The sequence below is a fragment of the Carassius gibelio genome, chromosome B1, assembly GCF_023724105.1.
Source record: "Carassius gibelio isolate Cgi1373 ecotype wild population from Czech Republic chromosome B1, carGib1.2-hapl.c, whole genome shotgun sequence".
Taxonomy (NCBI): domain Eukaryota; kingdom Metazoa; phylum Chordata; class Actinopteri; order Cypriniformes; family Cyprinidae; genus Carassius; species Carassius gibelio.
The window spans coordinates 8400832-8428046 of record NC_068396.1 but is presented as its reverse complement, the minus strand read 5'-3'; the positions used below and the strand labels follow the sequence as shown (position 1 = coordinate 8428046).

Below are 27215 nucleotides of genomic sequence, written 5' to 3'. Positions count from 1 at the left end.
GTTTTTGATTAACGTTTTCCACTTCTGATGTCAGCGAGAAATTAATATTGCAGTAATGAAATATCCACTTAATTATCACCATAGCTCTCAAAAGTTTCTTTTAGATCATTAAACCATTACTATTTTCCTCAGAAGCCTGTCCAAAATCAGTTTCATGATGTGCCTTCGTGCAAAAACGCTGTCTGCAGATTCATTGTCTGATACGGCAGCGAGTCAGCAAGTCAGCTGTTGCTGTTTAGTTCTCGGATGCACTTAATAAACACGTGGTTGGATGTAAGGCGAAACCATACCTCCGGAAATCCCTAAAAATGTCCTCTAAAGCGAAAGTACAGTGCTCACAACCGGTAATAGTCTGTGGGAAATTCTTACAGTGAGCCTATTAGTGTTTCTGCTTCACTATATAAGCTGTGTCTGATTACAAACAGACCATTCGAAACATTCAACATGTTGTGTCTACTGATCTTCATTTTAAGCCTCATAAACAGAGGTTGGACATTATTAAAATTTTCACTCAATGCAATGCATTTCTTTTTCGATACAAAACTGTATTAAGTTTGTAAGCTAATAACTTTTCATTTCGCAGCTTTTTCAGATATTGTGGCACAAGGAGACACAGCTGTTGAGTTCGGTCAAGATGCTTCGTTCTCTTGTGTGCTGTCAGATGGGTCTGGTGTCAAACAAGTCACGTGGCAGCGGGTGCGCAACACGGAACCGGTACAAACTCTGGCTACATACAGCGACCTCTTCAAGAAACATGTGGATGACCAGTATGTCGGAAAAGTCCATTTCACAGCAGCGTCAATTAATTCAACGTCCATTGAGATCAAAAACACAACATTCGAAGACGAGGCTTGCTACATTTGTTCCTTCAAAGTGTATCCGTTCCAGCCTAAACGACAAACCTTGTGCCTCACTGTTAAAGGTAGGTAACTTGCTGCAACCATGAAAAGCACAAAACTTTTGTCTCAGGTGTTTTAGGAAAAAAAAACGAGGATCAGCTAAAAATTTTTAATAAAAACACTGAACTGTGTTTTTAGAACTATGTCAGTTTGGGTCAGGCAGGTTGTTTTGATGGATATAATTGGCTAATTAATGGCAGGTTCCCACTGTAACAACTTAAACCCATGCAGTTTGACAATATGCCATAATATTGGGAACACTAGGTTGATGTGAGTTAAATGATCTGCATCTTTTTCCAGAGCTATAACAGTGAAAATATTGAATTAATGCTTATTTTTTTATTATTATTATTATTTTTTTTATCAAGATTTTAAAGTTTTGTACTTTCAAATTCAAACTTATCCTGAGAAATAACTTAGTCTCCCCTAAATTGTCAGTAAAGTGTACAGTACATGTTGTCTAAATGAAATACAAGCAATCTCATATATGCCAATACTGGAAAGGGATGGTGTGAATCAGAAGTATTCAGAGATCTGACTAATAATGGCATCTCAATGCAGGATCAAACAATGTGTTCAAGATGCGTCTGAATCTTTCATTCAGATTCCAGTTTCAGAAAAATGAAATGAAATGAAACATGCAGCCAATTATCTATCGTGTTTGTGTGTAATATTACATTTTTTTACATAAGTCATGTTGCTCTTATTTTTGCAGGTATATCAGAAATAACAGCGTCAGTGAATCCTGCTCCTAGTTCTGATCCAGATGTTGTAGTCTCATGTTCAGCCACTGGTAAACCGGCTCCAGCGATCCTCTGGAAATCTGCAGAGAAACAGTTGAACAACGATTGGTCAAGTAATTCCACGACTCTCAACATGGACAGTTCAACCACCATTACAAGCAACATCACGCTTCCACTGTCACAGTTTCATGGGAAGTACGTGGAATGTGTGGCTCAGAGTGACGGCATAGAGAAGAGCATCCAAATCTATGTGCCTGATCAAGATGACAAAGGTAAGAGGTTCAACATGGATATCGGTTAGAATAGAATGACTATGCTAATTGCCTAATGCAGTCAGGTTGATTCAGTCATGCTACATATTTCTGAATTATATAAACCCAGTTAATTTAGATGTTACAACACGAAACACATTTTTAGATTGCTGGACAAAACTGCAAAACCAATTAGAATTAATTAATTATGATGACATTTTGATTTCAATACTTTTTGACCAATATTGAATAATTATTATTTTTTGTCTTACAGTGAAAAACAGTCCAAGAAGTTACATCGTTACAGTTTCAGTCCTCATTATCATGACTGTTGTGGTTCTTGTCATTATTGCCATCTGTCTTCACACCAGACTAAAGAGTAAGCAGCAAAATCCATCCATACGACTAGATGAAATAGGCTAATACAACCGCAGCATAATATTATCTTTTAAGAATATTTCTCAAAAAGTGGACCAATTTATTAAACTCTGCTTATCTTTTTTCCCCAAAAGGAGCTATGTTTAGGATTAAATCTACTTATGAGGAACCCCTTAATGCCCCAATCGAGGAATGTTAACTTCGCTGCTACCTCATAGTATGGATTTTTGCCCATGATCTTTGAATCTCTTTGATCTATTTTTGGTTCTAAACTATGTATTAATATTCCTAAGGAATCATGAATGTCTTGTAGTATTTATTTAATTTATTTGTTTACTTTGTAGTATTCCATTGTAATTGTACAGTTAAATACATAATATTATTACCACTATAATGGAGGATTTTGATGATAGAGAATTATTATATTTATTCTGTAACTTTAGATTTTTAGGCTCATATATTTGCACTTTATGACTCATTTGAATGTACTGGCATGAATTAACTAGTTTTTAATCGTGTCTAATTTTGGAGTTTAGTCTGTGACAGTAATTTATACATTTATAAATTTATAAAATATAGGCTCTCTACTAGTCTTGATATTTTTACCCACAATCCTTCATGACACACATCATAGTGGTACAGTAATTTGTAAGAAATAGCATTATTACCCAATACAAACAAATATGCTAAAGGCTGAAAAACCTAGTTTTAAGCCATGTAAAACAAAATTAATGTTATATCATTAATGGACACAGAAGCTGCTTTGTTTCCTGCATGAAACTCTAAAGGCTGCAAAGAGAGACATCTGCCATTCACTGTAAAAAATGACTGTGATTTTAATGGTGAAAATGCTACAGTACAAACCTGTTAAATGGTTAACGGTAATTTTCCTACCGTAAACTGACGTTCCCAGGAATCTCTGCATTCCATTTTAAATTTTGTTTGAATTTGTTGTTTTTTTCTTTGACATAACAATGTTTCTTCTTATTTTTTTTTTCTTATCTGTTATGTTTGTTAGGGTTGTACGTTACATATAATGTTGTTAAATTAATGTTTATTGCATATTTCAGTTTAATGAGTCTCACCATGATGGTGTTTCATGCTTGTGTGAATGACACTGTGCACTTTCTATTTATCTTATCATTCAAAAGCTGCTTGTGATAGGCTTTGTTTCATCACGTGACTTCTTTATCACCACCTGCTTTTGGTGGTTACCAGTGTATTACAAAGGGACAAAACAGATTTCAGTACTTCAATAAGTTGGTATAATAACATTATATCAGTTAAATTATGGTTTTAAACTGTAAATTTGAGGTCACTGTATTTTTCACGGTATATTTTTTTACAGTATTTGTATTTGTATAGTTGTTTGATGTTGACTAATTAGAAGTGTATTTTTTCAGCAAAAAGTACTGTAAAGTAAATAAAACATATTTGTGTTTCTACAAATATTTATGTATTATCTAAATGTTCATACTGAACCATTAATATGGGATTGCACTTAAATAAATAAAAAATTAAAATTAACTGTTGGATTCACTGACTGGATTATTTACTAATGTTTCTATACTCTGTACTTCTACTAAATGTACTAAGTGTAAACACGAAAATAGATTTTTTTTTTTTACAAACTCCAAAAATGTTTGCAGGGTATGTACTGTAAATGATTTCAACAAATTAATGTGACACGACATGATTAAAAATATGACACTGCAGATTTTGAAAAGAATAGAGGAAGTTATTCAAAATTGTGAACAGAAAGGAACATTCTGCCTGGTCCAGCTGAAAAAAAAAAAAAAAAAAACATGTTGAGGAATGATTCCTGTTAAACCTACTGTATAAACCTATTGTAAATGCCTATGCATTTAACCACCAGAGAACATTTTCAGATTTTGTTCCCTGAAACAACCAATTCAAAGCTATTAAATAACACTTATAAGCTACATCTTTTTTTCAGCAGGCATGTGATCTGATTGTGTGTCTAAAATGATGCATCTGTGATGCATCTGCAAATTTGAAAGGAAGTCATCTTGATGCGGTATAGCACTATACACACTTCAGCCATATTCAAGCCATTTCCTCTGACTGCGCACAGAAACATGCAGATCTTTTACCTGACAACTATGTTTCTTATAATGGCTGTTCTCTGCAGTCAGCCAATTTCTCTATCAGCAGGTAAGTCTCATTTATTTCTAAACTAAGAATATTTATTTATTTGAAAACATTACTGACAACAGACGTGATAGCATTCAGGTTACCAGACTGTATTTGGCTCTGTATTTTAAATAGGATACATTTGTATTCAATGCTTTCAAAGCTTTTTTGTCATTTCGATGTTGAGTTCATTTTTCATATTTTCAGTACTTTTTATGGGCTAATATAAAATTTTTCCTATGTGCAGTGTCTGTTATTTACTCACGTGAACCAGTGACAAAGACTGAGGGTCTTTCGTTGTCTCTAAAGTGCACAGTGAAGTATAGGATAGAGGAGTGTGACTTTGAGACCAATTGGTGGAAATGGAACAGAGATGAGCCTTTGCAAATCACGGATCCCAACAAATATCTGATCACAGTAAATGAATCAGAAACAGATGAGCACAGGCTAAGGGACATTTTCCTGAGATTCAGTTCCTTAAATCTTCAAGACAGTGGTCGCTACCAATGTGATGCCAAATGTCTCAACAGTGGGACTGCAGCAAAAGGCCATCTCTTGGTCCTCAATGTCACAGGTTTGAGCTGAAAAAAAAGATTTGGATTCTTAGTTTTTGTATATTACAATGCTCTTGTATGTGACACCTGTTAATGTGATCTTATTTCTACAGCTGATCCATACAAAGATCTGAAGGTCTCAACATGGAGCGGCCAGTTAAAGGCAGACGCAGCTGTGCTAGCACTCAGTACCACATTATTATTAACATGGTGTTATTAAATTATATTGTGTTTTCAGTATGGAGCAACACACGGTATAAACATATTTAATTTTGTTAATCTGCTAAAGTGACCAACTGTAATTTTCTTTTATTCTAGACTTGGTCTTGGATTAAAAAAAAATTCATCCAAAAATGAAAACTCTGTCATCATTTAATCACCCTCATGTCATTCCAAACCTGTATGAGTTGCTTTCTTGTTGTCTTATGTTGTTGAACATAAAAGAAGATATTTTGAAAATTGCTGGAATTTTAAAGGGGTCATATGATGTTTTTTTAAAGATCATTATTTTGTGTAACAGAATATTCTGACATGCTTAAATGTAAAAAAAAAACAACAACAACAAAAAAAAAACATTATTTTTCAAATACTGTACATTATTGTAGGTCTTCTATGCCCCGCCTCTCTCAAACGCTCTTCCGACAAGCACTGCTCTGATTGGCCATCTGACCCAGTGTGTTGTGATTGGCTGAATACCACAAGCGCTTGTCGGAAATTTAATGACCCTTTCCATAATCGTGAGCTTCATCAGTTCAAGCCTGAAAGGGGAACACAGTCGCGTGACAGACACAGTGATGAAACTCCTTTTGTTTGCTGTACACAAGCCAAAGCCGGTTAAGACAGCTGACTCCACTGTGTCACCTGTCACTCTCTCTCTCCAACACATGTGGGTGCCAACACACACACACGCATGCAAAACTCTGCATTTGAAGAGTCAATAGCAAATACTTAAACTAATAAGTATTTGCTATTGATTCAGAAGCACCATACTGTAGTAGCAAAGTCAGAATTACCCCTTCTCCTTTGTGTGAATATCTGGGAGGCATTATGCAAATATTTCCACATAGTGACGTAGACATGTGGGGGCGTGTTTAAACAAGCTATTTTTGGGGGTTGTGGAAGAGTCTTAACTTTGAGAAAGAATATCTCTTTGGATTTGAGACTTTAGTCTTTGCAACTTCACAGATCTTCTTTATTCACCAAAGAGCTTGTAACACTTCAAAGAGTAAATCACATCATGTGACCCCTTTAAACAGTTGGTGGTTGCCATTGACTTCCATAGTATGAAAAGAAATACTATGGAAGTTTGATGACCAGCAATCTTCAAAATGTCGTCTTTTATTATTACATCAGAAAGCAACTCATACAGGTTTGGAATGACATGAGGGTGAGTAAGTGATGACAGAATTTTCATTTTTGGTTGAACTATCCCTTTAAGTTCTTACATTGTGACAGCTTGTACCTAAAAAGTTGTTATAGAGTTGATTACCTGATGATGCTTAGTTTCTTAATTGTTGCCATAAGTTGCAATTGAGTTTTATTTGACTTTAACTTTATTTTGTGAAAGGGATAATGCATTGCACAACCTGTGTGTTAAATGTTCTGATGTTCTACATTCATTTTAGCTGCAATGGAACATTTCAGAGCAGTGGTCCAGACTTGTGGCTGAAACTGAAACCAAGCTCATCTTGCTAAACGGTGTTGCATATGTAATACGCTTTAACTTGCCAAATGTAGTAAACATGCCAATAGGTTACTAATGCAAAAACAAACTCATAATAAGGCACAAGCATTGTAATGTTTTTTTTTTTTTTGCATTTGATAGTAGAAATGCAATACAATTATCTTTGTAACAGTCAATAATTATTACTACCAGGGCCTCAGCTGGGGTTTGCGGGGCCCTGGCTGATGCAGGTTATACCCATGGGCCCTGTTTGAAATAAATAGCATGAATAAATAAATAGAACAAAGATACAAATAATTTTTTTTTTTTTCAAGTTCTCAAAGTTATTTTTCTTCAGGTTTGTGGGTGGTACAGAAACTTAGCAATCAAATGTAAAATAGCATTGTATACTTCTTTACTGTATAAATTACATTTAGATGAATTCTTGTTAAAACTACAAAGCAATACAGTAAAAATCTGTGAGTGTTTTTCTCCCATTTAATTTCTTGGATTAACATTAATAAGGACAATGACAGCAGCTAGTAAATTAGGCGCGGTCACTTTAAGAGACAATGCATCCAATATAATGATGCAAATTCTATTTCTTTCTCAACTGTTTACTTTCACTGAAGACGATATTCCAACCATTTTTTTTTTCGAGGATACTCGCAAAGACATGTATTGTGACATAATTTTGTACGCGTTTGTTTGTTGGTTCAAGAGCAAGAAGATGCAAAACTCCATTTTCATTTTTGGGTGAACTAAGTTCTTACATTGTGACATAATATATGTACCGAAAAAGTTGTTATAGAGTTAATTAACTGATGATTCATTGTTTTTTAATATAAGTATGCAAATAGCCTATATATTTTTTTTAAAGTGAAGTGACACACAGCCAAATGTGGTGACACGTACACACACACACACCCGGATCAGTGGGCAGCCATTTATGCTGCGGCGCCCGGGGAGCATTTGGGGGTTCAGTACCTTACTCAAGGGCACCTCATTCGTGGTGTTGCTAGCCCTAGATTTGGGCCCACAACCTATGGGTTAGGAGTCAAACTAGGCCACGACTTCCCCCATCACTACGCCACAATAAGCCACTACACCTTGGCATATGGTTTCTCCCATAGCATTTTAGCCCACATCTTTTTTTTTTTAGCCCACATTGCTTAAGTTAAAACAAACAACATAAAGAAAAACATGCAGATTTGGATATGGAGAATTTAGACTGATCTAAAAGAGAGAAATACTGCCATCTACTGGATATCAGATGTCTTATAGAAGTCACTGGAAAACATAATATTTCTCTCCTTTCCGTGATGAATACACCTTATGGAGGGTTTCTTTTACCGCCATAATAAACCTTTTAAAAGCTGTGTGAGCATTGCATTTCTGCCTGGATGAGATGATGAGGTTGACAGGCTGGAGGAGAATTTAACATCAATATTTTACATAACCAATCACACTCAACCTGAAGTGATTCATTCATTGTCATTGGGAGGGGGTAAAGTTACAGATGACAACCACGTTTTACGTTCTATTACTGGAGACTTCGTGGCTTTCGCGAGATGTGTGATTGAATCGCCTTTTACAGCTTGTACGGTCCATTGACTTCCTCTTTCTTTTCCTGTCAGTCTCTCTCCCTATTTAGTTCTCCTTTTCATTGTGACCTTATCCAAGGACTATGCCAGGTAATTCTGCAATTTCATTTTTAGTTATTCTTTTAAAGAACAGACTGAAAACTCCCTCCGTCATTTTCTGCTAGTCGCTTAATACCAAAATGACTAGATCTAATTACAGTAACTAAGCTTTTAATGGAGTCATATATATTTCACAACTGTGGCTTTTTCTTACCTAATTTATTTATTTATCCTGTAAAAATCTTATCCACAGACACTTACAACTTCCCCTACTTCCCCTTGAACAACATTTGTCTAAAAAAACAAAAAACTCCCAAAAAACATCTCCTTTTTTCTTTTAAATTTACTGGCAGAGCAAGCAGGGTTACACTGGACATTTCACAGAGACCTGCTTATGTCACCAAAAAGTACAGTCAAATTACTATTTAAAAACTATTCAAATTACTAGTTATTAATGGGACAGAAACCTGTATGGGTCATTCCTGGTATTCTGTACATTTGGTGTCCCCAGTAAAGATCACAATCCTATTGCCTTTAAAAAGCATATTAGTCATAGATAACACCATTTGAACTTTAAGCATATATTGAAGTTGATTTGTTTATTACATTTTCATAAATACAAAACTTACTGTTATAGATTCAAATTACAAGTTTAAGAAGTAGTACGTTTAAACTTGATGAGAAATGTTTAAGATATGTTTTATTCAACCCAGCTCAGACAAAAGTGATGTCAACAACATCATCATTTAGTCTCAATGAAGATTTATTGGAGTATAAAAAATGTGTTAACTTTTTAATATTTAGTCTTTCTTTTCATAGACTTTGTTTCATAAATTCACATGGTTAAGCAGCAGTTTCCCTAAAATTATTAATACGGTCCCTATCTCACTAAAGTGTTGTCTGAGGTAAATCCACTGCCATGTGTATATTACTGTAGGTTGTCATTCTGAGGAATCTATGAACACTCGCTCACCCTCTCATTCATTTGTAATTAGATGTCAGTGTGATAAACCAATCTCATTCCACCAGTTCTAGCACCACTTTATATGCATCCAAATTACACCCAGGTTCAATGTATTATTTAATAGAGCCGTCCAGCGCAGTTCAAATGCATCACTTTGTTAAATGAGCAAGGGGGGCTTGTCCATTGTTAATGTGGCTCATAATTAGAGAGGAGAGGTAGTGTAGGTGTCTATTTTTTTGAGTGGAAACATTTTAAGCTCTTATTAATTATTAATTTCCAGGAACGACTGTAGCAAGCAACTGTGGATAAATTGGGATAATATATTATCAGGATGTGTAAATATGTAAACCATATTTTAAAGCAAAAGTTATCTTTAAAATGTATATTTCTTCAGAAGAAATGAAGCATTACATCACTCGCTCACCGTTTTTTTTAAACAGCTAATGACTTTATCAGCTGTTTGGGATCGCATTCTGATGGCACCCATTCACTGAGAAAGTTCCATTAGTGAGTAAATGATGTAATGACAAATTTATCCTAATCAGTTCTGTTGAATAAACAGATTAATTTACATCTTGGATCGCCTGAGGGTGAGTACATTTTCAGCAAATATTCAGTTTGGATGAACTAATGTTATAACTGATTACATTTATACAGTTAGAGTGTTATTTGTGTTGATTATCTGTGTTATTTCAGAAAGAATACTTATAAATCACAATTATACAATGCCAGTTTCATTAAATATCAAACAAACTGGCATTTGCAAACAGAAGAGAGCTTTTCTGGAGCGTTTGCTTATGCTATCTTTATTTAGTTAAAGTAATACAGTACCTATTTTAATGCAGCAAGATTCAGGCGTTTTAAGTGTGCCTTCCATGTCTTCTGAGGGACACTGTAACTTCCTACTTCCTTATCACTGACACTAATGAATAAAAGATATGAATTTTCAAAAAAGTATTCACTGAACACAGTGAATAATATGTGCAGAGTTCCATTAAATCTGACATAGTCTGTAATGTTATGTTTCCAACAAAGCAAATATGTGGATAATGAAACCTCAGTAGAAATTCTTCAGATTTGACAATAGCTTGCAGTAGATGTAAGGTAGAAGAATGGCCTATTCCTTTGTGAAATGGAAGCAAATTTATAATTTATTATTACTTGAATAGACTGAGAGGAAACTGGGTAGAAACAACTACTACATGTGGATGTTCATAGATAAGTGTACTTATGCACTGAGATGATTTTATTGCAGTAATACAAAATTAGCTGGACTAAAGCATTTAAAGTATTTGTCATCTCACTGAGTGTATTGCATACTCATTTTTCAACTGAACCACTGGGTAAAATACATCTCTTTCACCAAATTCCAAAATTCATCTAGTAAAAATACAACTAAAAATAGAAATAATCCCCGGATTTACTATAGAGCACAGTTTTCCTACCGGAAAAGAGTTGTTAAAAGTAGGAGCTTATATCCTGCATGTAAGTGTATGTGTTTTTTTTTTTTGGGGTGTGTGTGTTTTTATATGCATGCATTCATGCATTCACACAGTTTTTATACTGCACTAATGAAATTTTATACCTTCACAGAAACCATTTGCCCTTTTATGATTTGTAATTATTTAACATTTGTGGGTCAAAAAAACTAATAAAAACAAAAGACATCCACACAACTCCAGTCCATCAATGAACATTTTGTAAAGCACAAAGCTGCTTGTTTGTAGGAAACAAATATATCATTAAGTGTTCAGATGTTCAGATCATTGCTTTCATGGTTTGGTGTGTGAGAACAGGCAGGACGAAGGCAAATTATTCTAATAACATCGGGGAAGCGATGAGCAAGGCCAACACCAAGGATCCGGAGGGTCAAGGCAGAGGGTAACAGCTCCACCATGGCCTTCCAGATCCCCGCCTCGGTGGAGCTGGCGAGACAGAGGACTGAGGTGGAGCCAGAGGGAAGGAAGAGCCTGACAGAGCCTGAGGGACAGAGGGATGAGGCGGGATCAGAGGAGTGGAGTCCTGAGGTGTCAGATGGTCGACGAGGGAGCCTGGTGGAGCTGGTGGACTGCCGGCCCACGGTGACTCGTCAGTCGCGGAGGGATCTGGCTCTCCATCAGCGGGGAAAGGAGATCCTTGAAATAATCCATAAGTAAAAAAATCAAAAATGGAAACAAAACGGAGAGGAGGAGTGTCGCTACTTAAACTGCTTGGTGGGTTATTCTGTCACGGTGTGTGAGAACAGCCAGGTTGACAAAGACAAATAATTCTAATAAAACTTTAATAGAATCAACAGACAGAAGGCAGCACAACACATACACATAGACATCCATAATAACCAAACAAACTAGAACACGAGAAAGGAACTAATATTGGGCAGAGAACGAGGGGCAGGTGAGCACAATGAGGTGATTAACTAATAATAAGAACAAAAACAACCAAATGTGGACACAAAGGGAGAAACCACAACCAACAGTCCAAAGCTTTGTGACGGTTGCTGACTTTAAAACAAATTAAAATTCTGGATGAACTGTTCTTTTAATGCAGTAAATTATCTGTACTGCTGTTTCTAGCCAAAATACAAGTCCATAATTCATAATAATGCTTCCTCCAATGGAAGAGTCTATTCCCTGTTGTCTTTCGACTTATTTGATAGAACTGTTTTCATTTATGAATGGTGCTTCATCTGTGCAAATCTCTCTCCTGATTTAGACAAGGCAACTTTTTATCTTGAGAAAGCAATATTATGGAAAGAGGACTCTTATTTTAGCCAGAAACATTGATTAAAGTTAAAATAACTGAAGGATTGATTTGTTTATTGCAAACATGCAGATTTTCACTTCACAAGACATTATTTATTGACTACAGTCATCTGAACTCTCATTCTATCAGCTCATTTTCACTATCGGGTGAACTATTCTTTGAATTTAAAAACATATAGGGGAAATGTAAAGGAAGGGTAATGTGTTGCTTTTGCCAACAGGGAAAATATAAATGGTGCATTCATTTGCTTCCCTCAGTGTTTTCAGGACTTTAAAATGAGATCTGAATGCAAGAGAAAGATGTAGATTTTGTTGAGGGCAGAGAGCCCAGATTCATCTGACAAGATTAGGGAAATTTGCCTTTGATGATGGATTGAGCTGAGAGGAGTTTGTGTATTTAATGATTATTTAATGGTGATGAGTGTGAGATCACAGTGGGACTCTGTAATGTTTCTCTTGTGTTCAGGTCCTCGGCTAATAAGAGCAAAACGGGTATTGTGAATCAAATCTATGCTTTGAGGTGCCAGAAGAAACATCCAGGGACATACATTTACAAAGCCCTGTCCAAACACATCACTGACTCACACATTTGAGAGCAGGTGCTGTTACATCTGTGATTCCACTCCCAATAGGCAAGACAAGATGTAACAAATACATCTTGGATGGGCTGAGAATGAGTAGCTACATTTTGAGCAAAGTTTCATTTTCAAAGAAGGGGAGGTCGTGGCCTAATGGTTAAAGATTCGGAATCGTACTCCAAAGCTTATAAGTTTGAGTCTCAGGCTGGTAGGAATTGTAGGTGTGGAGGTTTGTATGTACAGTGCTTTCTCAACCCACATGTCCTTGAGCAAGAAACCGAACCCCCAACTGCGCCACAGCATTAATTGCTGCCCATTGCTCCGGGTGTGTGTTCATGGTGTGTGTGTGTGTGTGTGTGTGTTCACTACTGTGTGTGTGCACTTTGGATGGGTTAAATGCAGAGCACGAATTCCGAGTGTGGGCATACTTGACTGTATGTCACGTCAGTTTTAGTATTAAATATTCCTTCAACAGGCTGCATTTTATTTGTTTTAAATAGTAGTATATTACTAACACGTTTAAAGCATACGATTCAATATTCAACATGGTTTGTGAAATGGAAGAATCCAATGCAGCAGAAAAATTCTTCAAAACATCTAATTTTGTGTTCGACAAAAAGTCTACACGGATTTGGAACGACGGCTGATTAAACGATGACGACATTTTTATTTATAAATGTATCTATTTCTGTAACATAATGATCCCCATTTTTTTTTTTTTTTTTTTTTTACATTGTTGCAAAATCATCCCCAACTCAAACATTTAAGAGTTAAATCATATGAAGGGAAACCCCGTTAAGTGTTAACCAATAAAAGAAAACTTGTGGCAATTCAAACGGTTGTGTGATGTCACGAATCAAGCGCCACAGCAGCATCCCTCAGTCTGACACCATGACAACCGCAGCGCGCGAACGCTGGAATCTTTGCATCTGCCGCGAAGCCCAATACGAAGACAAGGCGCGTGCGAGACTTACTTGTTTTTTTTTAATTTTCCTCGCTCCGCACTTTTGGAAGAAAACGTCAGGGATTCGCAAAACCACCTGTATCTAGCGTCCATGGGCAATGTGAGTTAAACAGCCTTTCGGCTGGCCAAACCTTAATATTTCTGTACCGTACGAACTGCGCTGGGTTGAGTACACTGAAAAAAGCCGCGCGTATAGGAGCGATAAAATGCGCATTGGAGTCAGGGATGCTCCTCATGGCGTTTACGCGTGGGGAGACCACTGGGGCGTGTGTGCTGTTTGTGTTAATGCATGAGTGAGAGACTGAGAAAGGAAGAGATAGGAAAGAAAAGAGACTCGTACATTCGCCGCACACCTTCTACTGGCTCTTCGTGGGGAATATGAGGATCTCGGGAGGACGCCAGAGATAAACAGTATTCCAGACTCCTGTCACAAAAGAAGACCACGGAACACCCTCATCAGAGACCCCTTGTTTGATACGAGGGGCGATTGAATATCCATGTAGGAAGGCGCATCAGGTAAGCGACGCCATACGGGGATTCGATACATTCGCTTTGAAGTTTTAAAACGTCTTTTGTCGAGCATCATTTGATGCAGCGCAAGAAGTGAAAGCTTCCTACCTACATCTGCAGGTGTTAGTGCGTGCGTTTGTTAAAAACGAGTGGACATACCATGCAACTGGCCATGCAAACCTGCTCTGTAAAGTAAATGAAGTGTTTTTATTCAGATTGTAATGAAACTGAGAAGCTTAATGAGATTTCACTGCCAATATTTAGACCAAGGATACAATAAGAGTTATCACAAAATTCAAGTTCTGTTTACTTAAAGGGTCTTCTAACAACTTAAAATGTTGTTGTAATAGTGTATTGGGGTTTCATCATCTTGAATGATCCTGATTACTGCATGGACGCATAATGCTGCAGTGTTGGTTTGAGTTCAACTTAGAGATCACACAATATTGATTTTTGATGACTAAACCATACATTATTTTATATGCAAGCTTCCAATAACCATGCAGAACAGATTTTTAATTGCTTTATTTTTGCTTTTTTTCTATATACAATTATTATTGATCATAATACAACAGCATATACATTCTGAATTATGTTATTATTGATTATAGTGGAGATTATTTATTCAAAGTTGTTTGCAAAGTAGATGGTGGCAGATTTATTTTCATCCTTAACAAGGGCTCTCTGAATCTTAAACGAAACACTTTTCACTTTTCACAAATGGCTGATTTTTAAAAGCATTGATACAATGCATTAAATAAGTTGTTCTACTTGGAAATATCATTGTGGCTGCTTTTCCATTGTGATTAATCAAGTGGCATCATTTACATATAGTAGAGATCTAATAAGCTGAAAAGATTGAATATCAGGACAAATATTGGTCAAACTAACCATCAGTCTATCTCTATTAAAAAAGCCAGGCTCTAATGGTTATGTAAAAAAAAAAAAAATTCTTCAATGCATGTAAGACTTGCGAAGCAGGCACTGATGGCTACAGGATAATTATTGATACCCGCTGCTCTCTGAGGGCTGAAGATTGTGATCAAAGATTTATACACTCGATCCAGGCACTGTTACTGTACGTGAGGAAAGAGAGGTAAGGAAGATAGGGATTGTCCTAATAGATTGTCCATGCTCATCGCCTCAAGAGAGCTGAGGAAAAAAATAATTGGTGTGAGCAGCACTATTAGGTCTTTACTGTAAATGAACTGTGGAAGCTCAAAAAATATTTCAAAGGCAATTGTCACAAGGATGCAAATGATAGTTGTAACATTTACAATCTGGTTAGTTAATAGGGTCTAACATCGTTTGATTGTATCGTAATGGTGTGATGGGTTCATTCATCTCAAACATATCCTAAAAGAGTCTAATGTCGCAGTGTTGGTTCAAATTTTTAGGCTATAATGGCTTTGTAAGCAAATATCATTCTTTTTGATGTGATTTTCTGAATTTGCAGAACATATACTCAAACCATCTTAGATGTACTGTAGATTTGTTTCTTCATTGGAACTGATTTGGAGAATTTTTTTTTTATGTCACTTGCTCATCAATGGCTCCTCTGCAGTAAATGGGTACTGTCAGAATGAGAGCTGATAAAAACATCACAATAATCCACAAGTAATGCCTATGACTCCAGGCCATCAATTAACATCTTGTGAAGTGAAAAGTTGAATGTTTAAAAGAAACAAATCCATGATTAAGACACTTTACCTTTACACTAGCGCTTCTGTACAAAATACCCTAATTCATAATAATGCTTCCTCCACTGCAAAATGGTCATTCCCTGTTGTCCTTTCACATCAAAATCCACTGGCACAATTGTTTAGAACTGTTTAGGACTGTTTTTGCTTTCAAGCAGCACTTGATCTATGCATATATCTCTCATAACTCAGACGAGATGGTTTGCAGTTAAAAACGTCTTGATGGATTTGTTTCTTACAAACACGCAGTTTGTGAATTACTTACATTGCTTGTGGATTATAGTGATACTTTTATCAGCAGTTTGAACTCTCTTTCTGACAGTACCCATGTAAACTGCATTTATACAGACATTATGAATACAGAAATAATGTAATAACATTAATATTTTAACATGAAATTGAGCAATGCGAATATGAATAGAAAAAACGAAGAAACAAATTATGAAATATAGAGAATTTAAGACGCTGGTTGGGATACTGTGAGTCAGTGCTGTGGCATATTTTAGTACCATTTTATGCTGCATTATGTCTTTAAACAGACATTGGATGTGTACAGATACCTTAAAGCCCATCTTTCAAGTTGAAGATCATTGTGAATGAACGTGTAGATAAATAGTGTAGGAACTGGACTTGCATGAAGAAATTAATCATAAATTGGCATTAAAACAGTTTTTAAAAAGAAATTGTGATTAAAATTACTTCCGTTGTAAAAAACGCTCTGATCGGAAGTGACGCAACGGCCGGTAAACATCGTCTCTTCGTAATGGAGTCAGACAGTGAAGAGGTTGCAGTTGGCATAAATGTCAACTCTTACGATGGGCCATTGCCGTATAATTTCGAGCCGCCTAGGCGAGAGAGTGGTCAGGGAGAGTTAAGGGGAAGGGTAAATGGACAGAGGAGAGAGATAGAGTTGTGGTGTGAGGAGAATCAGTTGAGAATTGGGCAGGTGTCTTGGTGAGTGACCACAGGCGATAGCTAATTGTGGCTAACGTTGTCTCCATGTTTATCACATTGCAGTATCTTTAATAAATCATATTTAGCAATATTGCTGTCGACTTTGTTGTTTTTCAAGCACCCATGTAGATTGTCACCATCTATGCCAGCAACATGTGTCTTAAAATAATTAATTTAGATCCCAGATTTTAAATGAATGTTGTAGGATGTAGGCGGTCAGCTTCTGTTCTGTTTCTGCAGATGTCAAGCGTTTGGGCCGTATATCTGAACAACATAACCGGACAGCTGGAATTCCGAACTTAGTCGGCTGTTATACTACTCACCTCTTAGTATTTCCGACGGACATAATGTAAATGAGCTCACATGTACTGTGGAGTACCTGTATGAAAGCAGTTAGTCTTCTGGCTAGGACAGGAATATGCTGTTCATATAAATACAGTCGTTGTAACAAGGATCTTTTATTGTCACGTGGAGGGATACTGGTTGTAAGGCATGCAGATAAATGCACCTAATTGACAGCCTATACTGTACAGGGGGTGTGTCTTTTTACACAGGAGGAGCGAAATTGCTTCTCTTTGCCTGGACGAAACGTATCCAAGCACGGAAATCTTTGTGTTTCTTGTTTGGAAATCGGTGGACCCGATGGCCAGACAAGTTGGAGTTGTTGCATCCAAAACAAACACAAGAATTCACCATTGTGACAACTCAAACCTACTATAACTATAATAACGAGAACGACAATCTCTATTTTCTCTTTCCACCTCTCAGACTACGTAAACCCACACTGAGAACCAGGGCTGCAGCGCCTATGTTTGCCTGTCGTTACGTCATATGACGCGTTCTCTGGGAAAAGGCGGATTTTTGGAGCGTAGCTTAGAATAGGCACTTTTTTTTCTTAATTTCTGCCCGTGGGTGTTGTAAAACATATGTATTCTTATGTATGTCTTTTTAAATTTACATTTTCATGCAATATTCTGTATAAATTTAGTTATAAAATTAAATTGAAAGATGGCCTTTAAGGCAACAGGATAATAAATGATATCTGCCCATCTCTGAGGGCTGAGGAGTGTGATCCCAGTTTATACACTTGTTCCAGGTGCTGTTTACAGTCGAAACAAAAGGGAGGCAGTAGACAGGGTTTGTCCCAAATGGACTGTCCAGGCTCATTGCCTCAAAGGAGCTCAGAGATAAAACAAAAAAATTGGTGTGAGCAACACTATTAGGAGGTGACCGAAGAAAAAAACTTTACTGTATAACCTATTGTATTCAGTTTGTTAGTGTAAGATATGCTTTGAGTGTGTAAGCTAGGGTTCATTTGGACTAATGTCTCAGGGGAACAATTTAACCTTGTCCCCATTTGTTCATCTCCAGGTGGTAATAAAATTGCACAGGACCCATCAGGGTCCAACCTTTCAAACCCTTGATTATAAGTGAGTGACCTAGCCTCTCAAAAAAGATTACATTGCTTAATGGTGCATTACATAAGATAAACAGATTTGGGACTTAGGCAAATACAGGTGTGTACACACTGGCCCAAACCCGTCTTCAGAAAAGTGGACTCATCAACTGAATGTAAATTTGTTTTGTTTAAAAATAATTACATTTAATTAAATAGTATATAACTCCACAATGTTTTTTGTGAAAAGAAAATGTTGGGGGTCCTTGCAGTATTGATTCAGAGAGGAGAGGGGTTTTAAGAGTAAAAAAGGTTGTTATTTTGTCATAGGGCATCATTCAGGACAAGACGACTTATTGATAACAAGTAAAGCACAGATTCTCCAAACGGTACAGTGATAAAGACAGTAAAAAAGTGGATAAGAAATAAGGGAAAAGAGAAATAAGGACAAAGGGAGAAGGTCAGCTGTACTTTGTGAGAAGATATAATAAATCTAATACAATTGCAGGGTGTCTGGTGGCTAATGCTGTCTGGCTTTGCGGTGACTGAGTGTTTGGGTCCAGCAGAAGTCAGCTCCTCTGAGGCCCAGACTCATACAAGCTGCTTCTGTGGTGTACATCAAATCAGAACCCATTAATGAAACTGCCAGTGCTCTTTAGCAAGAATAATGTGCCATTATTGGAAATGCAGAATGTACCTACTGTTTTGGTAATTATAAAATGCATTGGATACATTGTTGGATGTCGTTGTTATTATATTTACATCTAAAGTTTAAAGGATTGGTCAATGTTATTTCAGAATAGATAATTTAAAATGATTCATGCTAACATTGGTCTATTTGAGAAAATATAAATTGGTACTTTTTTTACATTTATATAATGGTATTTTATTTATTTAATTTTATATGTATTATTGACCTTTTGTTAAAGCCTAAAAAATCAATTTCATCAAGTGTTTAAATGGAGTGTAGTATCAGACAAGCTTTTGTTAGTAGAGTCCTCTGTGTTTAGATTGCAAATTTATTTTTAAATCAAATGTTATGCAAATGATTCAAAAATACAGTAAAATGCTGCTTTGTAGTGCAGAGAGTAGTACATAACTGAAAAAATGGTGTAGTGTTTATGTTGAACTTTTTCAAATTTGCTCAAAAATTGCTAGTAAATTTAATGAATAATTACAAACTACAAATAAGACATTAAATTAAATTAAACATACGATTTTGAAGCAGTAAAATAAATGCTTTGCAAAGTCACACTTCAAACTATTGACCAAGTAAGAATAATATCCGATAAAAACCTACACTGCTTATTTAAGGTATCATGTGCTTCAGATCCTCATCAAATACAGAAAAGTATCAATTAAAATAGCTGTATCTTAAGTAGAACGCTCTTATTTTATGCAAAACCTGTGTATGATATGTGTTTTTATGCTTTGTAGAGTATCATGCAGATGTCTCCAGTTGGTCAATTCTGAGTCAGATCTCCCGTGCGCTTCATGTGAGACAAGCTCTTGATATGGCACAGGGATTTGCCTTAGAGTGCTCCGAATCAGTCACGTTTGAGTTCCCATGATGTTTAGGATGCCACGCTAGAAGCTCCCTGGGTTATGGAACCGAGCTTCAGACACACAAAACAGAAACTTTGATCCCATCTCACATCGATGACACATTCTTTAGACATGACAAAAGCATGGCTTTGAAGTATCGCCTAAGTTCACGGAGAGGAGAGTAACTCAACGTGCCTGGCATATTAAACTCTCACATCAATGCTCTACATCACTGTCACGGCGTCTCCATATGTCACGGCGAACAGCTCTTAACCCTGAAAATGATTTACAAGATGAACTCGCTCATGGCTTATACTTTCCCGTAATTATCGCCGCTACTGAATTAAAAAGCTTTCCATAGACCAGCGAGTTTGTTGACGTGGATAAATGATAGAAAATTGTGTTTACGTGTGTGCGTGCATGTTGCAGATGCCAGGAAGACTATGGGTTGTTTATTAAACTAAAAGGTTAAACTGGAGACAGGCTTTTGGAAATACATTCAGGTATGACTTAGGGATTAATAAGATATAAGTATCTGTTGAACAGAAGCAGGACTGGCTTTGCAGATGATTTGGATTCATGCAGCCGACTAATGAAAAAATAATAAAGCATAGAGAGTTATAGCTTATCCTCACCACATCATAGTCAATAATAAACGCCTCTAATAAGAGAAAAACAACGCATTTTAGAATTCGCTAGAAAAGAACATCTTGACTCATATTTGATCATGAAATTAGCAGCTACATTACAAAAAACACTTTTGCCCCTTCCTGCAGGATAAACATTGGAGGAGCAGATCTGGGCTTTTCATGTTTATATGTGAGCATGCTGGGAAGAACAGCAATAGTCCTTCCAGTCTTTGCATTCTTTACATCACACAAACCGAAGATGTTTCTGTGCTTTGCTTATAAGTTTGTTTTGGATCACAAGAGATTTCAGAGCTTAGCTCTTCATGCAATTTTAAAGGCTTCCAAAACATCCTCATGGGTTTGCTCCTGGCTTTCTGACATGAGAGTGGAGCATAAGTTTGCTAAAAGGAAAAGATATAATGGTGAGGCCATGCAGTTGCTTTGTATTGTTAGAGAATCTGACAGAAGGAAGCATTTTCCTTCCTCTCAGACGGATGTTACATTTTCATTATACGTCTGCCTGTCAGTGTTTGTTAGGGTTTGTCAAATGAGTAATGGCAAAATGACAGAGGTTTCCTCTAATTTTTAACTGTAGGGCATGACAAATTGACCACATTGATAAGTTACGACAGCAGAAAAAAACTACAGAAGCTAGAAAAGGAAAGTTTGTCAAGAGAACAATTTACTGGCCTTTACTAGGTTGTACAGTTGTGAAGGTGTTCTGAGCACTTTGCTAAAGTGATTAATATGTTTTCTTGAGCATTTCTAAGAGGTCGCCATGGTGTTCTGAGTGGTTGCTTGTAATAAAGACAGACAGACAGACAGACAGACAGACAGACAGATAGATAGATAGATAGATAGATAGATAGATAGATAGATAGATAGATAGACAAAGAGATGTGTAAAGAAAAATGTTAGAGATCTGTTAGAATTTCATATTAATCTTTGCAGACATGTTTACTGCAGACTGTCTCTTTCTAAACACACACAGCACAGCAAGGAGTTTAATTGGATTACAGTGGCATAAACGAGCCATCCTTCAGAATCTGCTGTTTTGTAGCTTCTGAGATGGCATGCTTCAATTTCTGATGCCTCTAATGCCCGTTAACGTCTACACAGTTGAATGGGATCTGTGCCAGCCTGTTCCTTTAGTTAAGACTCAAGCTATATGTGCTAATCTCTCTGCTTCCCGTAATTAAAAAAAAGAAAGAAAAAAAGAAAAAAAAATTAATTTAGTCTGCTAAATGACTAAATGTAAATGTAAGATGCAACTGTGCTGTGTCAGGCCCTTTTTAATTTAATTTACTCATCTCAAAGGACCAGACAAGCCCAAATGAGTTGCGTCTGTGTTTGATTCTCCTGAAAGATCCATACTCTCTGTCTGATTCAATCTGGAAAATACTCATCGATGTATTGATTTAATCAGTGTGCCCGTTCGGACCTTGTCAGCGGCTTTTCATTGATTGTACAAGTTAAAGTTATTTCCCCTCAGAGCACAGAATGTTCTTTTTTTATGACTCTTGTTTTTCTTTAATGCGGATAAAAACAGGGAAAACGAAAAGCTATTTGAGCAAGACAATATTACAGTTTGGTTCAGAAAGCCCGAGACTACTAGTGTTGTTAGAATTATGCTGTTTTTCATTTTTTTAATGCAAATTATATCAGAAAAAAAATATATAATTAAAAGTTAATCTAAAAGATATATATGAATCTCCCTATTGTTTTTAATACTGATTTCAAGATAATTGACTTTGTAAGTAGCATGGTCAATGTCATTCATATGATTAGTAACCTGTTCTTTTGTATAATACTTCAAATCATGGTACATTAAAGTTTTCAGATCATATGGTTTATTATTGCAGTAAATAAGTCAATATTTTTTGGTAGATGCTATGGAAGGAAGTATCACTGTGTTCAGGCACTCCGGAATTGCTCCCAGTCCAATAAGAGAAACAGTCTCCACTTCAGATGGATCACTAGGGATTGTCTGCACACTTAGTTTCCATCTAATTTATCAGCTAATGTTTGGCCCAGCTTATACTCTAAAGATATTCCTCAGAGATAAGCAGCCTTCAGAGGACTGAGAACTACAGATTAATTACACAATTAAACCATCTGCGATTAGACTGCAGGGATAATTGCACGGTCAGAGTGGTGCTCTGTAGTGGGGTCACTGGGACTGTTAAGCGCTTGCCTTCCCTTTATCTTCTCCTCAGGTTTAGAAGCAGGGTAAAGTTTATAGGAAGGGTCATTGATTGCTAGAAATCATTATACTGTACAGCAACCACATGAAAGTAAAAGAGGGCTAAAGTAAGAATTGCTTTCTCTGCTATTCTATAGGTAGGATATACACTGCATTGGCCCAAATTATTATTATTTTTTTTTTGGGGGGGGGGGGGGGGGGGATTTAAGGTCCATTCACATCAAGAAAGGTAACTATAATGATAATTATGCAGCATACACACCAATGCCCGATAATCATTAGCAAGCTATTTTTTCTAAGTAAGCTCTGCAGTTATGATGCTTCATGCTTGAGCTTTTTAAAGCAAGATGGATTCTGGTTGGCTGCCAATCTTTTATCATCCATCTTCTGAATAAAATGGTTCTGAAAGTGATTCCAACAATAATGTTCCTCGGTGTTGTTACCATTATAGTTTGGAGTGAATGGGCCTTAATGAAAAGAAAATTCCTCGGGGCTATTTATTTTATAAATGCATGATATAGATCTGATTCATAAACATGATTTAAATAGGGCTGCAACAACTGATTGATCAAATTGGTAATAATTGATAATGAAAGTCATTGACAACAAATGTCATTATCAATTAGTCGCATCTGCCCCACTGTGCGTGCAAAACTTCCACCATTCACATCAAATTATACCACTGAATAATGCATTTCTTCAAACAGAGTAAGCTGCTTTGGACAGGTGCGTGATCAAAGTTGCCCTAAACATGGGAATGCTTTATTTTAAACTTCAGGCTAATGCATTAGCACTCGCTCGTCCTGTCAGGCACTTTGACAGATGCATGTTTGTAATGTGTGATATGATTCCTCAGCAAAAATGTTTTATTTTAGGTTATCTCCTTATCTGTAAATGTTACATGTTCACCCAAGTGTTACTATTTTGCATGAAGGCTCATCTTGACAATATGCGTTAAACTTCAGAATTTACTGAATGAGTGGAGGCGCTTCAAACAGACTAAATAAGAGGGAAAAAATAAATATGCAGCACAAAAATATTCATTTAGCTGAAATAACTGTTACTGGATGTTAAGGTTTAAAAGTCAACATGTAATTCAAGCATTTTATGATATTAACTGTAAAGGGATAACAGAGTGTAATTGTATATCAATTTAAGCCTTTCCTTACAGAATAAAGAAATTACAGAATAATAGGTTTATGTAATATGCAATGTGTGTGTTAATGAAAAGCATTAATCTCATCTGTTAACACTGAGTTTGTGTTTTTATTTATTTATTACCTTCATTATTTTCTCGATTTTTAGTGTAAGGATTTTAAACTGTCCTTTGTCCGTTTGTCTATTTAAATTATCAATTTAAACTGTGCTTTCAAATTAGCCAATTCATTGTATATTTAAACACTCAAGGTACAGGGCATTTGTTGTGTTCAGCTATGTGAATGACAAACTTCTCAATTCTATGGCAATCGACAGAGCGCTCATCTGAGTTCTGTAGGAGCAGATTCCCAAGTGGGAATTCTCTGTATAACTCACTTCTCAGTTCTCAGAATCACTGCAATCTTGATTTTCAGTCAGAAGGACCAGAATAAAAGCAATGGTTTAGTTTTTTCCTAGACACAACCAGGATCCATTTAGAAAACAATACTGATCTTGGAAAGATTTGTCTGTATCATGTGCTTATCCAGTATCTAAAAATTAGCATTAAGGAGCAGAAAGCTGTGTGGGTGTAGCAGCTGCAGTGGGGGCAAGTGCACTGATGTGTTCACCAGCATAGGATTAACATGTTGTAGATATTAAAAGATGAAAAAGTTGAGGCTTATTGTTTGGTAAAATCATTGTTGGTATACCACAGAATGAGTTTCTTTCAATAAAAGAGGTGTAGTTGTAACGGAAGTAGGGAGGAGACTTGGTTTTGTCCATTGGTGGTTGAATCAGTTGAAGGAGGCATATCTGAATGTGACCTTGAAGTTAACCGTAAAAGTGTGTTCACACTTGGTAGGTTTGGTTCAGTTAAAACGAACTCTAGTGGGAATGGTCTGTTAGAGAATTGAATTTAAACAAGTGAACACTACCATCTGAACTTTGGTGCACACAAAACAAACAGACTGAGACCTACCATTTCAGGGGGTTATATTTCCAAACAATCTCTGATGCAGTTTGACATATATAAATCCAACATAGTGTGAATTTTGTCAGCCAGTTTTAATTTAGTCTTAATCTTTTTAAATTTAGTATTAGTTTTATTTTGTCAACCTTGTCCAATGTTTAAGTCAATGTCAAAGTAAATGTCTGAGCAATTTAGTCTTGTTTTAGTCCATGAAAACTTTGTCTTAACATTGTCGTCATACTGTATAATGGTTAAATTAATAAAACAAAAATATATAATCATGCAAGCAAAATAGTCGAGATCTCATGACAGAACAAAGGCTGACAATTTCATTTAAGCCGAAAATCTCACATAAAGATTCGCTAAACTCTAGCTTACTTGTTTGTCTGTGTTTTCAGATCATCATCAGCGCTTCTGCAATGATGATGTGCATAGTTGCCAGATTGCAAAAATTCAGCAAATCACCAGGTTGAAAATGTATCAGTTTAACAGAGAAGCTCTGATTTAAGGATTTAAACTCTTTAAACATTTGAACTGCACATGAAAGCTTGTGTAGTAGAGGCACACAATAATACTTTTCCTCCCTTTTCAACAAAAATAAAAATAGAATAAAAAAAAAAAAAATGTAAATACAGTACATTTTAGTCTCTTCTTTAATCATCAACAATATTGCATGTTGATATAGTCATTGTTAGTGTTTATTGACATAATTGTCATCTTGTAATCGAAGATAATCAGTTAACTTTTGTCATCATAGTTTTCGCTAAAAAAATGAACACTGATGCAACATGAATGGATCAGTATCATCCGATATTGAGAATTTTGGTTTAGGATCAGTTAAAAAAATAAAAAAATAAAAAAATAAATGGTAGCAGTGCATCCCTAGATTTAAGTGGACTAAATGACTGAAGTCCAGCATTTGTCACCAAAGAGAAGTCATTTCAACAGGAGTTATAACATTTGAATTAAAAATTACAAGTTCAAAAACATGCATGGATAGGTTGTTCACAATAAAACCTGTGAGATCCATTAAGGAATTAGATTTCTGACTTTAAGTGCAAAATGCAGTGGTTCAACAGAAAGTACATAGTTGAAATTGATGAGATGAAAGAATGTTAATAAATTAAGTCAGAGTCCTACTGTAGTTCTGCAGAATTTTTTTTAGATATTATAGATAACATTACGTCTAAATTATGAGTGGATTAGGGGATCTGCATCTATTAGACACCAGTTAGACCCCATAATGTAAAATTCAACGCAAAGTGTGAATTGGGTGCTAATGAGTCTGAGTGTGCTGATAAGTGTGTGTGTGTGTCTGTGCATGTGTGGTGTCAGTTGAAGCGAGACCATATGGAAGACGCCACCTGGTGTGTCTGTTCATCTTCTTCAGAGAAGAAGATCAAAGCAAGATGCAACTTCATCACGGAGTCAATCTCAGTAATTACTCAAGTTCTCTCATTTATTCTGAAATTAGTGGGATATTTTTCACTTGCTGATCTGCACAATTTGGAATGAGTTGAGATATGAACTGTCAAAACTGGTAAAATGGTAAACCATTTTGAATATTCCACTGGTTTGCTTACCAATAACACTAAATTGAACGTTATCAATACACAGAAACAAAACAGAAATAGCAAAGAAATACTTGTCCTGACCAATGAAAGCAGCCACGTATGTGGAGTTTCCTAAAGGCATAATCTAGGTTGAGTTTGTGGGCCGCATCTGTGAAAAGCTGTCGATTAGCAAAAACAATAATTTCACCCCTCTGTATAAATGAATGAGAAATGCATTCATAAGTGTGTTATTATAATAGCAGCCTAGCAGGGAAGCGGGTCTGCAATAAAAGTTTAATGTTTAGTATTGCTCACCAACACAGTGTGTACGAAGTTATATCCAATTTTTAAATTAAAGGCAGCTAAAAATATGAATCTAGTTCCATATCAAGATACCAGGAATACCATGGGAAGGATGTAAGACAAGTTACCATATAGCACTGTTTACATGGACCCAACAGCCAAGTTTTGCAAACTACACCCATAGGAATTAAACTAGTAGGCTAAGCCATATTCAGAGGTTTCTGCAACTAATCTCACTTTAAAATGATTTTACAGTTTGTTTACCTTTGAAGCATTGCCAGATACTGTCCATAGACAGTGGCCAAGTAAATGTGGTCAACGTTCATTTAACATTTTATATGTACAATTATAGTGTGATTGTCTAAACACAAATCCTATTGAAAACCACACATTTTGTATATATATTAACTGTTTGGACAATTAAATGTAAAAGTAATTGATTCAAGTAAGCCTACCCAGACTCGTGATGATGAGCTGAAGTAGTTCTATTTATATGAGCCTTTATTTGTATGGATTTTATTGATATTTTGTTTAAAATGTAATTGTATCTTCATCTGTTGTTTTAATATCATGGTGGTTTGATGATGTTCTGAACTGATACTGAAAGTTGATTGGCTTGAATGGTTTTCCTCTTGATTGGTTTTGTAAATGGACTGGGGATGCAACTCTGAAGCAAACAGCATTGCGTCATTTCAATATCCATTCTGATTGGTCATTTAATAGACAAACCTTCATGCTGTCAGCCTTTTTTGTTGCTCTGAA

General features: G+C 36.1%; 3 protein-coding genes across 3 annotated transcripts in view; all 3 read left to right on the top strand.

The window, feature by feature from the left end:
- The first annotated feature begins 341 nt into the window (after positions 1-341).
- Positions 342-3798, top strand: LOC127949217 (OX-2 membrane glycoprotein-like). Its single transcript, XM_052546246.1, has 5 exons — positions 342-487; positions 584-922; positions 1615-1914; positions 2168-2272; positions 2406-3798. Exons 1-5 carry the CDS (start codon positions 445-447, stop codon positions 2468-2470), a joined length of 852 nt encoding a protein of 283 aa, XP_052402206.1. The 5' UTR covers positions 342-444; the 3' UTR covers positions 2471-3798.
- Positions 3799-4281: 483 nt separating this feature from the next.
- Positions 4282-7205, top strand: zgc:174945 (uncharacterized protein LOC793867 homolog). Its single transcript, XM_052546252.1, has 3 exons — positions 4282-4446; positions 4673-4999; positions 5093-7205. The coding sequence occupies exons 1-3, from the start codon at positions 4305-4307 to the stop codon at positions 5197-5199; spliced, it is 576 nt and encodes a 191-aa protein (XP_052402212.1). The 5' UTR covers positions 4282-4304; the 3' UTR covers positions 5200-7205.
- Positions 7206-13501: 6296 nt separating this feature from the next.
- Positions 13502-27215, top strand: part of trpc5a (transient receptor potential cation channel, subfamily C, member 5a) — a 71300-nt gene continuing 57586 nt past the window's right edge. The window contains exon 1 of the mRNA XM_052546239.1: positions 13502-14069. The gene's annotated coding sequence lies outside the window, so the exon portion shown is untranslated. The remainder of the gene's footprint in view (positions 14070-27215) is intronic.

What these genes read in the sequence shown, in the direction of transcription:
- LOC127949217 (XM_052546246.1), top strand. Translation starts at nt 445, where the DNA reads ATGTTGTGTCTACTGATCTTCATTTTAAGCCTCATAAACAGAG. An exon ending in TTTAAGCCTCATAAACAGAG is followed by an intron (nt 488 to 583) that starts GTTGGACATTAT and finishes TTCATTTCGCAG; the next exon opens with CTTTTTCAGATATTGTGGCA. An exon ending in CTTGTGCCTCACTGTTAAAG is followed by an intron (nt 923 to 1,614) that starts GTAGGTAACTTG and finishes TTATTTTTGCAG; the next exon opens with GTATATCAGAAATAACAGCG.
- zgc:174945 (XM_052546252.1), top strand. Translation starts at nt 4,305, where the DNA reads ATGCGGTATAGCACTATACACACTTCAGCCATATTCAAGCCATTTCCT. An exon ending in GCCAATTTCTCTATCAGCAG is followed by an intron (nt 4,447 to 4,672) that starts GTAAGTCTCATT and finishes TCCTATGTGCAG; the next exon opens with TGTCTGTTATTTACTCACGT. An exon ending in CTTGGTCCTCAATGTCACAG is followed by an intron (nt 5,000 to 5,092) that starts GTTTGAGCTGAA and finishes TTATTTCTACAG; the next exon opens with CTGATCCATACAAAGATCTG.